Consider the following 16,139-nt stretch of genomic DNA (forward strand, 5'->3'; position numbering starts at 1 on the left):
TATTTTCTCAACAGAATTCCTAGGGGGCAGAAGTGGGGTGTTTGCCATCAAGTTGGCTAGAAAATCCAAAGCAATAATACTGGTCCTAAAATGGTGAATTTATTTTTAAAAAATCACTTTTAATTTTCTGAGGTTCGCCATGTGTTACCTGTAATCCTGTATTGCACAGAGTAAAGAAGAAATATAATCTATGTCCAGTGTATATCTTTCACAAGCCCAATAGGTCAGGTACTATTATTTATCCACAACTTGGACGCTTTTCCATGGGTTGTCAATTACCAATCAGTATTAATGCTCTTACTGATTCAAAATGAAGTGTAGGCAGAAGCTCAACCAGCAGTAATATAAGAATCAGGTTTCACCAAACTGGTAATAGAACAGTAGACAGGATCACATGCTGTTAGAGTTACGGCTGCAAAGCCAACCAGGCTAATATATTTAGATGCATTCTCTCTTGGAGAAAGAGTCAAAAATAGTCATAAACATAAATGTTCCTTCAGGACATTTATTCACATATACAGTGTAAAGTATACTGAAGCCACAGTGGATCTCAGATTTGACGTATTCTAGGACCAATCAAGAGGTGCCTTTGATAGGAAAAGGAGTTAAGTGATAAATCTGCCTTGTATAAATCCCTCTAGGAGGTGTAAGTAGCACTGAATTCCAGACTTCGAGTGCTTTCTAACTTTAGGGTACAAAGTCTAGAATGTGTCTAAGAACAATGGCACTTTAAAAGTGGACTTCTTTCTAAGTCCTTTTTCTAAGAAATAAAACATAAACATCTCCCAGAAAAGAAAGATGTTACTGCCCTCTTTTCTTTCTCACTAAAGGCCCATTGGCTCCTGCCCTTGGTGCTTACTAAGAACCTGAAGGGCACTTGTGCAAACAAACAGTAAAATGCTGCTTCTGGATGAAGACGATTTGATTTTAATGCTCTGACAATTCCCACTTCTGCATTGTCAGAAGAACCTGGGTAGAGGCCAAAGATTAAACCAATTTGTATATATGTAAAAATGAAAACAAAATCCTATGTACTCAATTTTGATATGAGGACAATTAATGACAATTATGGTTATGGGGGGGAAACAGAAAGAGGGAAGGAGGGAGGTGGGTGGGGCCTTGGGGTATGTTACACTTTATGGAGGCAAGACATGATTGCAAGAGGGACTTTACCTAACAATTGCAATCAGTGTAACCTGGCTTATTGTACCCTCAATGAATCCCCAACAATAAAAAAAAAAGAAAACAAAAAACCTAAATTCCAATGAGAGTTTGGGGCAGCAAACGACTTTCTAGACTTGGCAATGAAAGTTCCTGAGCCTGAGGATGAGCCCAGGGGTCAGGTCCTTGTTTGCAGAGGCAGTCTGAGGGCCAGCTCGCTTAAATGATTCATGTCTGGTTGTTTGCTTCGTTTCTTGATGTATTCCAGTGTTTTCACCTACAAAGAAAAAGAAAGATACATCTCCTTTCTGATTCATTATCCTTGGACCCAGGGCTCTAACAAATCAGCCATTAGGTGAACGTAATGCTTCTTAGCAGAGAATAGGGGGTCTTTTGAAGGATGAGGGAAGGGAAGAAATCAAAGTCTTTAAGATAAAACTACTTAGATTGTAACCTGACCTAAAATCAGATTTGGGTGCAGTCAAGAATGACTGATGTTTTTTTCTTCTTGTTTTTTCAGAGGGAGTAAACTGAATGCTTTGCTTTTTAGCACTAGAAGTGACCCAGCAGAACTTTGGGGCCTGGTGCCTTCCTAAAAGGGGAGGCTGGGGCTGTTTTATGCCAAGGTCCCGATGCTACGTTGAGGATGGTTGTATGCTGGCTGGCAGGCTTATGTGGTGGGGCCCTCTGAATGCCTCACCATGGTCCTGGTGTCTGCACAGCCATGCCTCTGTGCCAGGTGCCACAGATTGACAGAGAGCTGGTTAAGTCTGTTGTTACGCAGGTCCCCATGGGCCAAGATGCTGTTAAAGAAGGAAAGTCCCAACAAGCTCTGGCGCTTCAAGGCCTGAAATAGAAAAGGAAGGTTAGTACCTTTCACTGAGGTTCAGGAAATGCTGTTGGCTCTGGGCTAGGTCATGCCTGGCTTCCAGTGCCAGTTCTATTACATATTTGCTGTAGGGCAAGGTGCTTAACCTCTCAGCAGTCCAGTTTCTTCCTCTGTAAATGACAATAAGATTCCCATGGCATAGGATAAGGGAGGAATTCAGTAAGCTGATGCAGCTCTGTGCCCCACAGATGGTCATTACTCCTGACATGGAAAAGACTCAACGGTTAGTAGGGTTGGGGAATGAGGCTTAGCCCATCGACAAGCCTTGCTTAAATGCAAGTACAATTTAAAACTGAAAGGCTTTAGCATGTTTATTTCAGATGTGTCCTCAAACTGCCCAAAGTTGTGGTCACTCTTCCTTTCCTGTAGGTGCTGATAATAAAGACCAAATGATGGCTCCCCACGAATTCAGCTTGCCAACACTTGGCTCCCATGTCACTTTAAGAAGAACCATTTCATATGCTAACACCACATCTTTCTTCTTTTGCTCAATAATGTGGTATGAGAGGTACCTTACCAAAAAAAAGTCTAACCATAATATCATCGTAGAAGAAACCTCAACCCCAGCTTTGAACAGCACAGACAAAAGGGAAAATCAATCTCCAAAATACACCAGGCCCAGGAAAAAAGAAAACTCCCAAAGGTAAACGAAGGCCCCTGGGAAGGTTACATCAATAGGTGGGCATCTGCTATTTCAAGAAGCCCATGGGACCAGGTCAGAGCTGATGCTCCAGCCCTTGTGGGGTGGTCCTGGCTACACTATGCAGAGTATCCATGCTTCCAGGAGCCTCCTACAAACTGCTTTGCTCCCTGGCAGCTGATGGCCACGGAGCCCAGAGAGTGTGCCAGGGATTTTGCCCTATGCTTTATACGACTCGCCTAATTTAATCTTCACAACAACTCTTTGTGGCAGGTACATTCCTAACCTCCCATGGTGGACAAAATTCTTAAGCTGTCCCCCAAGATTCCATCCAGGTGCTGCTATGAAGAGACTCTGCAGGCAGAGTTACGGTAGAGCGATTACCCTGGATCATCCGGTGGGCCCAGTGGAAATCACGTGAGCCCTTAAATGCAAAGAAATTTCCCTGGCCAGTCAGAGATGAGCAGTGGAAGAAAAAAGGAGAGGGAAGATGAGCAAGAAGATCTGAAGCAGGAGGAGGACACACCCACCACCGTTAGTGTCTAAGATGGAAGAAGGGGGCCACAAGCAGAGGAGAACACGTGAATTCCAGAGGCTGAGAAGGATGCCTGGCCAACAGCCAGCAAGGAAACAAGGCCTCAGTCCTATAATCACACAGGACTTCAGTCTGGCTGTACCCTTCGAGCAGGGAAATGGATTCTTCCTGGGGCATCCGGTAAGAGCCCCACTGGGAAACCCGGAACAGAGACATCTGCCCAGCCAGCACTGGATTCTGACCTGCCATAGATGTTTTAAGCTGCTAAGTTTGTGGCAATTGGTTACAGCAGCAACTGGAAACTAATATCCTCCCATTTTGTTGATGAGGGCCTGAAGCTCAGAAAGGTTAAGGAACTTGCCTAAGGACCACAGCTGGTAAGTGCAGGAGGCGGGCTGGAGATCCAGTTCTCCAACTCCAGACCCTGTGCTCAGACCCACATCCCTCCCTGGGCCATGGATCCTTGGTTACATCATATAGGGTAGGGTAAGGAAGAGGGTAAGGAACTTGCCTGCTGCAGCTGGCCAGCCTGGAGAGATTAAGGTTGAGAATGGTTTGATTTGATTTAAACCAAAGCACATTTATCCACTCTACATCCCACGAGTATTTCACGTGGCACTCACTGAGTGTCACACTCTGCTGACTACTGAGCCAACTGGTCACCCTCTCCTGCTGTCCTCTCCTGAGTGGATGGCTGCATGGCAATTAAGAACCTTATCCCCTCCACCCCCCACTGAGCCTGCCTTGGCAACAGCCTAGACCAGTTAACCATCATAAAGCAGCTGAGCCAACCTCACAGAGCCTAATCATCATGGAGCAGGTGGTGGTTCGGGCGCCTGAGCCCAAAGGAGCAGAGGGTGCCGGCACCTACTGGGCACAGACTCACTAACTGAAACTGACCACCTGCTGGGTCTTCATTTGTCCTATCAGTTCTGCCTCAGTCAGGAACCCAAGGCCATTCTGCTTCCTTTTTAACCTGGCCCTTGTCTGATGCCTACAACAATAGAAGCGCCCTACTTTCCTAGATCTAGACCAAGTTAAAAGAAAATTCTATTTCAACTAAAAGTCTCCCCTGAGGAGACTCTCACTGAAGCAGTAGAGATTTTTTAAAAAGTCAATCAAGGAACATAAAATAAATCTAGTTGACTATTTCTCCATTCCATATTTTATCAATAAGCATTTTACCTTAAAAAGCTCAATTCCAACATGTTTTAAATGCCATCGCATTAAAAGTGAAATAATTAGAGACATGTCTGAGGGATGAGAAAGCACGCCAGCAGACGTCCAAATCCTGAAAACGTCACGAACACACAGGAGACCAAATCAGGGCCTTGGGGCCCCCTCCTCTCACCAGAGGTTTTAAATAGAAAAGAGCTACTTTTCCTATGAGAATTGTCATTTCCAGGAAGCTCTATGGTCTGGCATCATTCCCAGCTCCACCACACCCAAACAAACAATTTCACAAAATAAAGCTCATGGTTAAAACGGCTGGCACATTCATGTGGACTTAAGGGGACAATTCTGGAAGCGGAGTTGCTACCAGTGCTAAGAGATGGGATGGTGGGCACAGCACCGGGGTTTCCCACAGCAGGAAGCTGCCAGGAGAAATATGGGCCAGGAGAAATACGACCTGGCCCTTCCTGGGTTGAGGGGTCCAGGCACAAGGGCCAGACCTGCTCTTGGGCTACCAGACCCTGGAGAACTCCAGTGGGGTCGCTTGTGCTGAACTTCACATTGTGCTGTTTTTTGTTTTTTTATTTGTAGAGACAGAGTTTCACTTTGTTGCCCTCAGTAGAGTACCGTGGCGTCCCAACTCACAGCAACCTCCAACTCTTGGGCTTAAGCAATTTTCTTGCCTCAGCCTCCCAAGTAGTTGGGACTACAGGCACCCTCCATAACGCCTGGCTATCTTTTTGTTGCTGTTTGGCCGGGGCCAGGCTTGAACCTGCCACCCTCGGTATATGGGGCTGGTACCCCTACTCACTGAGCCACAAGCGCTGCCCCACATTGTGCTATTAAAACGAAGAATGCTATGTTCAACTTCAACTCAATCCACCCACATTCTTCTAATACATGTGTATATATGGAAAACTTCAGTGAAAGTCCCTGGTATTTATATAAGGTGAAATGTTTAGAAACATTCCAGCTTTTCTATTTTTTTAGAGTTCTGATTTAGAGTCATTATCATCATCAACCCCTTTCCCCCAAAGAAAAAGAAACATAAACTTTAAATAAAATAGCTTCAAATGAAATGATTCTGGACCTTATTTTAATTGTGGGCACTGGGGTTCTAGGCAAGGGCCATTTATGTGGTCAGTATCCACCTCTAATTAAACCAAACTGTTGCTTTAGTGTGAAGAAACACATATGAGATGATTAAGATGATTAAGATGCTAATTACCCTGATCCAATCTATATATCAGATGTTTCAAAACGTGATTGTGTATTCCATAAATCTATAAAATGATTACATGTCAGGCTGGGTGTGGTGGCTCACACCTATATTCCCAGTGCTCTGGGGGGCCGATGTAGGTGGATTGCTTGAGCTCATGAGTTTGAGACCAGCCTGAGTAAGACCCCATCTCTAAAAAATAGCTGGGCATTGTGGTGGGCGCCTATAGTCCCACTACCTGGGAAGCTGAAGCAAGAGAACTGCTTGAGCCTAAGAGTTTAAAATTGCTATGAGCTGTGACGCAAGAGCACTCTACAGGGGGCAAGAAAGTGAGATTGTCTCAAAAACAAAAAAAAAATTACACGTCAAATAAAGAAATAAAATTGAATTTAAAATAAGATAACATAGACATCCTTCCAAGTTCCCAAATGATACCACTTTCTTCCCCCTAATCCAGCTTTAGTTTCTTGTTTTTTCCATAATTTTTATTATTATTTTTTTATTATTAAATCATAGCTGTGTACATTAGTGCAATCAAGGGGTACAATGTGCTGGTTTCATATACAATCTGAAATATTTTCATCAAACTGTTTAATATAGCCTTCATGGCATTTTCTTAGTTATTGTATGTAGACATTTGTATTCTGCATTTACTAAGTTTCACCTGTACCCATTCTAAGATGCACCATAGGTGTGGCCCCACCCATTACCCTCCCTCCACCACCACCCTCCTTTGGCTCTTTCCCCATATTTCTTGTGCTATAGTTGGGTTACAGCCTTCATATGAAAACTATAAATTAGCTTCATAGTAGGGCTGAGTACATTGGATACTTTTTCTTCCATTTCTGAGATACTTTGCTAAGAAGAATATGTTCCAGCTCCATCCATGTAAACATGAAAGAGGTAAAGTCTCCATCTTTCTTTAAGGCTGCAAAATATTCCATAGTATACATGTACCACAATTTGCTAGTCCATTCGTGGGTTGATGGGCACTTGGGCATCTTCCATAACTTAGCAATTATGAATTGGGCTGCAATAAACATTCTGGTACAGATGTCTTTGTTATATTGTGATTTTTGGTCTTCTGGGTATATACCTAGTAAAGGAATTATAGGATCAAATGGCAGGTCTATTTTTAGATCTCTAAGTGTTCTCAAACATCCTTCCAAAAGGAACATATTAGTGTGCATTCCCACCAGCAGTGTAGAAGTGTGCCCTTTTCTCCACCAGCTTTAGTTTCTTGACAACTCTTATGATTACCTGATATTGTTCACTGCTGTCTCCTTCAGTGGAATGTTAGTTTATTAAAGAGTTATCTATCTTTCTAACTCCTGTATCCTAGATATAGAGTACATATTCAACGAATTTTTGGTGAATAAACACTAAAAATTATTAAAAAAAAAAAGAAAAGAAGGCTAAGTGATATGGTTCACACTTGTAATCCTAGCCCTCTGGGAGGCTGAGGTGGGTGAATAGCCTGAGCTAGAGCCAGACCTTGGCTCTGAAAAATAGCCAGGCATTGTGGAGGGCACCTATAGTCCCAGCTACTCAGCAGACTGAGGCAAGAGAATCACTTGAGCTCAAAAGTTTGAGGTTGCTGTGAGCTATGATGCCACAGCACTCTACTCAGGGTGACAAAGTGAGACTATTGCAAAAGAAAAAAAAAAAAAAAGAATCATCTCTGCTGCTGTCACAGCCAGAGGAAACCGCAGGGTTTATGCACACCTTCTGTGAGCCTCAGTTTCCCTTCCCATTCAGAGAGAATAAATGTAACATCTACATGTCACAGGGGTATTGTGGGTTTTGAAAGTGTCAAAGTATAAGAAGCTATGCTGCCATTTATTCACCACACACTGGTAGAGCACCTGCTGTATGCGAGGCTCTGTGTGGAGAGGGGATGGGTCCCTGAGACCCTGTCTCAAATTGGTCGTTTGGATACAGAGTCTCTGCAAGACTCACAAGGTCCCTGCCCCCATGGAGCCCACATTCTAGCAGGGGATGCAGGTGACAAACCAGCAGATACATGTATAGAACATCTCAGACTGGGATCAAGTGCCACCGGGCCAAGTCAGTGGAGGCATGCAGCAGCAAGGCCGCTACTGGAGATGGGGCCCAGGAAGGACCTTTGAGGTGAGAATTGAATGATGAGAAGAAACAGCCAGGGGAAGCCCCAGGGGAGGTGCATTCTAGGCAGAGAAAACAGCAAGAACAAAGCCCCTGAAGTGCTCAATAAATGGTTTGCACAGAAACACATTTCTCACATGATGTCATTTCCTTTCTAGAATGAAGCAACGTCAAACCACCCTGCAAACTTGTGCTTTCAGAGCAAGTGGCAGGGCAGAGGGTGCTCACCTCATCCTTCGCCAGGGTTTTCAGGTGCTCCAAGATCTGAGCCATCACCGTCTCGCACAGCTTGTTGTTTTCTGCCAGAAACTTGGAATCTCCCCCATAGAGGTTGTCATTGGAGTCAACTGATGGAATGAACAAACAAGAGCAGTGAGATAAGCCCCACAGCCATCCTGGCCAGGGAGAGGCAGGGTTTGGAAACTGGGATAAAAGCAGCCAAAAAGGATCCAGAAGGAAAGGGAGGATGGAGAGAAAGAACCAACACTGTAAGGCAGAGGGGGATTCGCCAGGTTTTGTAGCAGGCCCTAGCCAAAGAAGAAAAGAAAGTAAACAACTGAAGTGTTCACCATCACACCATATAATTCAGCCATTCCAAAAACTCCAGCAGATCTATCGACAGTGAGCTCCCCTTATCTACAGTTTTACTTTCCCTGGTTTCAGTTACCCGTGGTCAACCATGGTCCAACAATATTAAACAGAAAGTCCCAGAAATAATTTGTAAGTTGCTTTTCTTTTTTCTTTAATTTTTCTTTCTTTCTTTCTTTTTTTAGAGATAGAGATCATCCAGATTGGAGTTGCAGTGGTGCAATCACAGCTCATTGTAACTGTGAACTCTTGGGCTCATGCCTCCCAAGTAGCTGGGACAAATGACAGTCACATGAACCCTGCTAATTATTTATTTATTTATTCTTAGGGATTGAGTTTTGCTATGTTCCTCAGGCTGATCTCTGACTTCTGGCTTCAAGCGACCCTCCCATCTTGGCCTCTGAAAGTGTGTGAGATTAAAAGCATAAACCATCTAGCCTTCCTAAGTTTTTTTTTTTAAATGTGGTTGTTGGTCGGGGCTGGGTTTGAACCTGCCACCTCCGGCATATGGGACCGGCACCCTACTCCTTGAGCCACAGGCGCCGCCCAGCCTTCCTAAGTTTTAAACTACACACCTTTCTGAGTAGCATAAGAAAATCTCATTCTGTTCCGCCCAGAACGTTAATCATCCCCCATTCAGCTTATCTGGGCTGTGATGCTGCCCACCCATAACACTGTAGAAAAGAGCATAACGTATACAGGTTTCAATACTGTCTGAGGTTTCATGCATTCATGGGGGGTCTTGGAACTTATCCCTCAGAATAAGAAGTGACTACTGAATGCTGGTATGGAAATAGCTCCAAGATTGATTATTATCTTTTTATCCAAGATTGACAAATACATGCAAAAAGCAAAGTACAGAGCAGCAGCGCACCCTGTAGAATCTCCTTCCTCACCCAGATCACGCTTTGCATTTGCATGAAGGTCAGTTGATGGGAGGAGGGAGCAGAGACTCATGCTGCCCTTGGCTGGACATGTTTTACTCTAGGCAGCAGCCGTCATAGGACGAGACCGAGCATCCAGTGTAATGTAATTTGTTTTGCTTTTCTCACCCCATTTAAAGAATATTCATCACTGTCTCTAAGGAACAAGTAGGAAGTTCTCTCATATATACATAATTCGAAAGACAATATTCATGAGAAATGCAGGAGGGCTGTGAAGTTGTAACAAATGGCAAATTGCACTCACTTGCTGACGGGTGAGGCAGACAGTGAGAGAACACCGCAGTGGACAGTGCACTGCCGTGTAAGTCACAAGCCATCTGTCACCGAACAGAAACACTCACCAGACCGCTGGCTATCAGCTACAGAAACAAGGATCGCATTTGACAGGCACTTGCCATGAATGCTCAGAGAAGCCCAGGTCTTTATTTGCCCTATAATTTTATAACAAATATCAGCTTCACTAGAAATCAAAGAATGGAAAAATAAACCACAGAACCATAATCACTTATACAACAAAGGTGAGAAAGAATGATAACAATTGATTTTGATGTAGGTCTGGGAAAATTATTGGCAGATGTTTAATAGTTTGAAATAGGTGTGAAAAGGCTTAAAAGTGTCCAACGCCATTTACACCCACTATAATGTCTATTATTAAACAAAATAAAACATGGAAAAAAGTGCTGGCAAGAATATAAAGAAACTGGAATGCTCATACATTCTGTTGGGAATGTACACTGGTACAGTTGCTATGGAAAACATTATGGCAGTTCTTCAAGAATTTAAACTTAAAATTATCATTGGACCTAGCAATTGTCATTCTAGGTGTATCCGAACTCAATTGAGAACAGGGACTCAAACAGACACATGTATGCCAGTGTTCACAGCAGCACAGTTCACAATAGTTAAGAGGGGTGATTTGGAACCCAAGGGTTCATCACCAGATGAACAGATGAGCAACATGTGGAATATCCATCAATGGAATATCATATAGCCTTAAAAATGAATGAAATTCTGACACATGCTAAAACATGAATGAACTTGAAGACATTATTCCTAGTGAAATATGCCAGACACAGAAAGACAAATACTATATGACTTCATCTGAGGTTGCTAGAATAGGCCAATTCATAGAGGCAAAAAGTACAATGGAGGTTTCCAGGGGCTGGAGAGAGGGGGTGTGGAGGAGTTACTGCTCACTGAGTTTCTGTGGGAGATGATGAAAATATCCTGGAAATGGATAACTGTGATGGCTATGCAACACTGTGAATGTACTTGATGAAAGTGAATTGTCCACTTAATGCTAAATTTTATGTTATGTATATTTTACCACAATAAAATAAAAACGAAATTTTTTTAAGTCTTAGTACAAAAAAATTCATATGCTTTGACTTGGAAAAACCCTTCCAAGAGACTTATCCTAAGAAAATAATCTAGGTGAGGCAGAGTGGCTCACACCTGTAATCGTAGCACTCTGGGAGCCCAAGGTGGTAGATTACTTGAGTTTAGGAGTTGAAGATCAGCCTGAGCCAAGAGTGAAATCCCATTTCTACCAAAAAAATTAAAAAAACTAACCAGGCACAGTGGCACATGCCTGTAGTTCTAACTACTTAGGGGAGCTGAGGCAAAAGGATCCCTTGAGCCCAAGAGTTTGAGGTTGCTGTGAGCTGTGATGATGCCAGGACACTCAACCCCAGGGCTACAGAGTGAGACTCTGTCTCAAAAATAATAAAAATAATTCAACAGGTGCACAAACATGCATGTCTGTGGTGTTCATTACGCTGGTGTTGATAATGATGGTACAAGCAGTAACATAATGACCATCAAGAGAGTTTTGGTTCCATGCTCTGTGGTATAAATATACACAATCTATGGTTACAATTATTGCTATAGCATACTATTACTAAAAGTTACCATACATGATTAATTTTTTTAAAAAATGACAAGATACATAGTAAAGCCCCTATATTTAGCACATATCTATTTAATTCTTAATTATAGTAAATATATATATTTACTTCTTAATTTCTAATTTCCTAAGAACCAACCTTTTAAATTTAAAAAATTTATTTCATTATTTTACATATTTCCTATAATCTGCCTTGAATCTTTTGGGACATGGGCATGTGTAAGCATATAGCAATTTAATAGATAAAATAATTTCAGAGGTGATTTTTGTTCATTTCTAGTCCATATTCCAAGAACAATAACTTTTTTTTTGGAGACACAGTGTGACTTTTTCACCATCAATAGAGTGCCATGGCGTCAATGCACGAACTCCTGAGCTGAGGCAATCCACCCGCCTAGGCCTCCCAAAGTGCTGAGATGACAGGCCTAAACGACCACTGCCTGGCTAACAATAACTCTTTTTTTTTGAGACAGAGTCTCACTTTATCACCCCTGTAGAGTGCTGTGCCATCACAGCTCACAGCAACCGCAGACCCTTGGGTTCAAGCGATTCTCTTGCCTCAGCCTCCCCAGTAGCTGGGATTACAAGCACCTGCCATAATGCCCGGCTAATTTTAGAGTCAGTGGTCTCGCTCTAGCTCAGGCTGGTCTCAAACTTGTGAGCTCAGGAGATCCTCTAGCCTTGGCCTCCCAGACAGCTGGGATTACAGGCGTGAGCCACCTCACCCGGCCCTAACAAAAACTCTTGATTCTTCTTTTCCTCAGCTTATTATGAAAAATGTCAAGGCTATGGAAAAGTAGAAAAAAACAGTACCACGAACACCTGCCTACTTCTTGCCTGGAATCACTCATCAATAACATTTTGTTACTTTTGTGCAAGCGCTCTTGTCTGCTCTCTCTACATCCAAGTACAGATATGCAATGTTTTTTTTAATGAGCCATTTTTAGCAAGTTGCAGACATACTGCCTAAGAGTAAGAAGAATGGATGATTTCTGTTTTGTTCCCCAGCCTCTCTGTCTGTAGGTAATCGCTAATCTAATCCTGAACAGCCCACTTATGGGGACTCTTCTGGGGTTGCTTTCCTTTGCAAATATTTCTCTGATGCAAGGTTGGGAGTAAACAGCCCTGGACCATAGGAGTCAATCTTAGAATATCTGAGATGGCTGTGGTTGCAATGTCATGACTACTATCTCCCAGGTTGAAGATGGCAGTTATTTTTGTTAGAAGTGAAAGAATTCAATTCAGTCCTTTACTACCACCTGATTTTGCAAGGAGGCAAAACTGGTGGTGAAGGAATTTCTCACGTCTATTGCTGAGGACCAGAATAGTTCCTGGCATAAACTCCCAGTCTTCCTCCTGGCTGGAGTTTACTTTCTTTCTTTCTTTTTTTTTGAGACACAGTCTCACTTTATTGCCCTGGGTAGAGTGCTGTGGCATCACAGATCACAGCAACTTCAAACTCTTGGGTTTAAGTGATTCTCTTGCCTCAGCCTCCCAAGTAGCTGGGACTACAGGTGCCCGGCCATGTTTTTTTTTTATTTTCTTTTTTTAGAGACAGAGTCCCACTTTGTCGCCCTCAGTAGTGTGTCATGGCAGCACAGCTGACAGCAACCTCCAGCTCTTGGACTTAGGCCTCCCGAGTAGCTGGGACTACAGGTGCCCACCACAAGGCCCAGCTATATTTTTGTTGCAGTTTGGCAGAGGCTGGGTTTGAACCCGCCACCCTTGGTATATGGAGCTGGTGCTCTATTCACTGAGCCACAGGTGCCGCCCAACACACAGCCATTTTTTTTTTTTAGAGATGAGGTCTCGCTCTGGCTCAGGCTGGTCTTGAACTCCTGGCTCAGGCAATTCACCCGCCTCAGCTTCCCAGAGTGTTAAGATTACAGGCATGAGCCACTTTGCCCAGCCTGGAGTTTACTTTCTTTCTGAACATCCCAGCACTGTAGAAGAGGGAAGGGCCAAACTCACAGAGGGGCCAGAGGTGTGTTAAGAGCAGACGGCTTGCTTCCTCACACATGATGGGTCGTGTGTACGTAGACACACACACACACAAACACACACACAACAGCACCTAGTGAATAAGGCCTGCTCAGGTTCTGGGCTAAGAACTGGGGCAAGACTGAACTGACCCTGTTCTTGTGGGGCTCACAGTCTATCAGGAAAGACAAGACAGGAAAACAGGCAATTGCCACAGCATGCGCTGAGTACCAGGAAGGAACAATACAGGGGACCATGATATGCTAAAATCTACGCTTGGGATGGAATTCCCCAATGAGATCTAGGCTGAGCCCTAAAGGCTAAATTCACTACAGAAGGTGGAAAAGGGGGTTAGTAGAGGGTAAATGAGTTTTCCCTGCTGCCACTTGGTGGTTTTTTTTTCTATAGAGGGAGAAAGAAAAGGGTAGATTTGAGAATAGAGGTTGTTTGGTCAGGCCAGAGTGCAGAGAGGGCCTATGAGTCCAGACGTGGCTCTCGTGACGGGGAGAGATGATGTTCCTGGCAAATGGCCACTAAAAATAGCCCATGATCCCTGCATCTGTCTGACCCGGGTCACAAGCCCGAATGCTTCAAGGGCCTGGCAGGTGGTATAGAAGAGTGGAGAGGGCTGTGCCTCAGCTTCACAGAAGCACCCAGGGTTGTACAAAAATATACTCTCTCTGCACATTAAATAAATAAACCTTCTGGCGAGGCACCTATAATCCTAGCTCAAGAGTTCAAGACCAGCCTGAGCAAGAGTGAGACTAAAAATAGAAAAATTAACTTGGTGGAGTGGCCAGCACCTGTAGTCCCAGGTACTTGGGAGGCTGAGGCAGGAGGATAACTTGAACCCAGGAGTTTGAAGTTGCTGTGAGCTTGGCTGAGGCCATTGCACTCTCGTCTAGATAATAGAGTGAGACTCTGTCCAAAAATAAACAAACATTTGGTGTCTAAAAATATTCTTCCTTTCTACACCAAACGTGCACTTTCCTGCAGGTTATTGTGAAAGAACTGGAGTTACTGGTCCAGGTAATCTCAGAGCCTTCTCTTTCTATTAATCAGGAAGGAAAACAGCTAAGGGATCTTTCCTAAGTGCAAAAAGTATTTAACCCCTCTTTCCAGAAGTTCTAAGCTGTGTCAGTATATCTAAAAAGCTCCCTTTCTGGGAAAAATGGAGCCCCCACCCCCTGCAGAGCCCCTTCACAGCCCTCTCCCACCCCCGCCAGTCTCCCCTACTAAGGCACTCGACAGGTCACAATTGTGTATCCAAAGTAAACACAGCTGGGCTAAGAAGAAAAAGAAAATCCATCCTTCTGTCCTCATCTTTAAAAGCTAGAAAACTAGACTCCTGCCTATCAAATATAGCCTCGCTCCTGTTGCCAGCAATCTGGCTCTGCAGTCTGCCCTGGTGTTTTGTTCAGATACAGGATTAACTGAATCTACTTGAGGAAGAGTAGGGTAGGGAAAGCCCAGGGCATGCTCCTGTGACGGGGCCACTTCCATGTCCCTGTGTGGTCCTCAGAACTCTCTGTATTGTTCACAAGGTGCACTTCACAGAAGAGGAAATAAAAATGCCATCAATTATAGGAAAAAGTGCTCAAACTCATTAGCCATCAGGGAAACGCAAATTACATTCATCAGAACGGCTAACACGAACTGACTATACCAACAGAACAAATGGAAGCTCCATTCCCGCCGGGTGAGAATGTCAATGGGCCCAGCCACTTTGGAAACCATGAGGTGTCATCTACCAAGGGAGAATAGGAGCAAATCCTACCCACGCCCACAGCAGATAGCCAAAGAGATGGACACCAAGAAACACATACGTGGAAGCTCAAGGAGGCACTACTCAGAGCAGCCCGGACACGGACCCGGACACTAAACGTCATGCAGACGTCCCTCCATAAAGGAATGAACCCCCCTGGCATGTTCATACAGCAGAACACGCCACAGTAACTACAGCTATACACAACCAGCAACGGGTGAGTCTCACGCCTCATACTCAGTGGGAGCAGCCACATACCAAAGAATGCTTGTGAAGGGATTCCATTTACACAAAATTCAAAAACCAGAGAATGAATTGATGATAGTGGAAGCCAGGAGAGCGGTGTGCCTTCAGACAGGAGGTGGCAGAACTGCCTGGAACGGGCATGGGGGGTGTCTTTAGGGAACTGGCAGTGCTCTGTTTCTTGATCTGGGCTGTGGTCACCTGGTTGCATTCACTTTGTGATAATTCACTGAGTTTTACAATTCATTTTATGTATGTCACATGCTATACTTTATTTATTTATTAGAGACAGAGTCTCCCTTTGTTGCCCTCGGTAGAGTGCCGTGATGTCACAGCTCACAGCAACCTCCAGCTCTTGGGCTAGGGTGATTCTCTTGCCTCAGTCTCCCCCATAGCTGGGACTACAGGCGCCCACCCCAATGCCTGGCTATTTTTTTTTGTTGTTGCTTTTGCAGTTTGGCCAGGGCCGGGTTTGAACCCTCCACCCTTGGTATATGGGGCCGGCACCCTACTCACTGAGCCACAGGCGCCGCCCACTATACTTTAATTAAAAGATCCCATCACTAATTAGTAGAACCCCTTCAGTAAATAATGTCTTTCTGGGTCTCCCTGGGGCATTATAATGCCTGTCCTCATAGCAAAGCTGTTAAGGGGGAAAAGGCCTTCAGAGTCGGGAGTGATCCCTGGCACGCAGCTGGTGCTCAGGTTGGGGGAGCCGCCGTCCTCACATTCACCAGCCTCCCTAGTTGCATCTGTACCCGCAGCCCCTAAATTCCAGCAAGAGGACTGAAGGGGGAAAAGGCCTTCAGAGTCGGGAGTGATCCCTGGCACGCAGCTGGTGCTCAGGTCGGGGGAGCCGCCGTCCTCACATTCACCAGCCTCCCTAGTTGCATCAGTACCCGCAGCCCCTAAATTCCAGCAAGAGAAAGCCTCACAGAGATATGACAGAGGGCCATCCCTTAGTACTGCTAT

General features: G+C 44.3%; 1 protein-coding gene across 1 annotated transcript in view; it reads right to left on the minus strand.

Moving 5' to 3' along the window:
- Positions 1 to 5: 5 nt before the first annotated feature.
- The window catches only part of VPS35L (VPS35 endosomal protein sorting factor like), a 149,365-nt gene continuing 133,231 nt past the window's right edge, over positions 6 to 16,139 (minus strand). The window contains exons 29-31 of the mRNA XM_053556248.1: positions 7,970 to 8,088; positions 1,862 to 2,008; positions 6 to 1,438 (exon numbers count right to left, since the gene is read on the minus strand). Coding sequence (XP_053412223.1) covers positions 1,340 to 1,438; positions 1,862 to 2,008; positions 7,970 to 8,088 — 365 coding nt within the window. The 3' untranslated portion in view covers positions 6 to 1,339. The remainder of the gene's footprint in view (positions 1,439 to 1,861; positions 2,009 to 7,969; positions 8,089 to 16,139) is intronic.

This window comes from Nycticebus coucang, chromosome 12 (genome assembly GCF_027406575.1).
Source record: "Nycticebus coucang isolate mNycCou1 chromosome 12, mNycCou1.pri, whole genome shotgun sequence".
Lineage (NCBI taxonomy): Eukaryota > Metazoa > Chordata > Mammalia > Primates > Lorisidae > Nycticebus > Nycticebus coucang.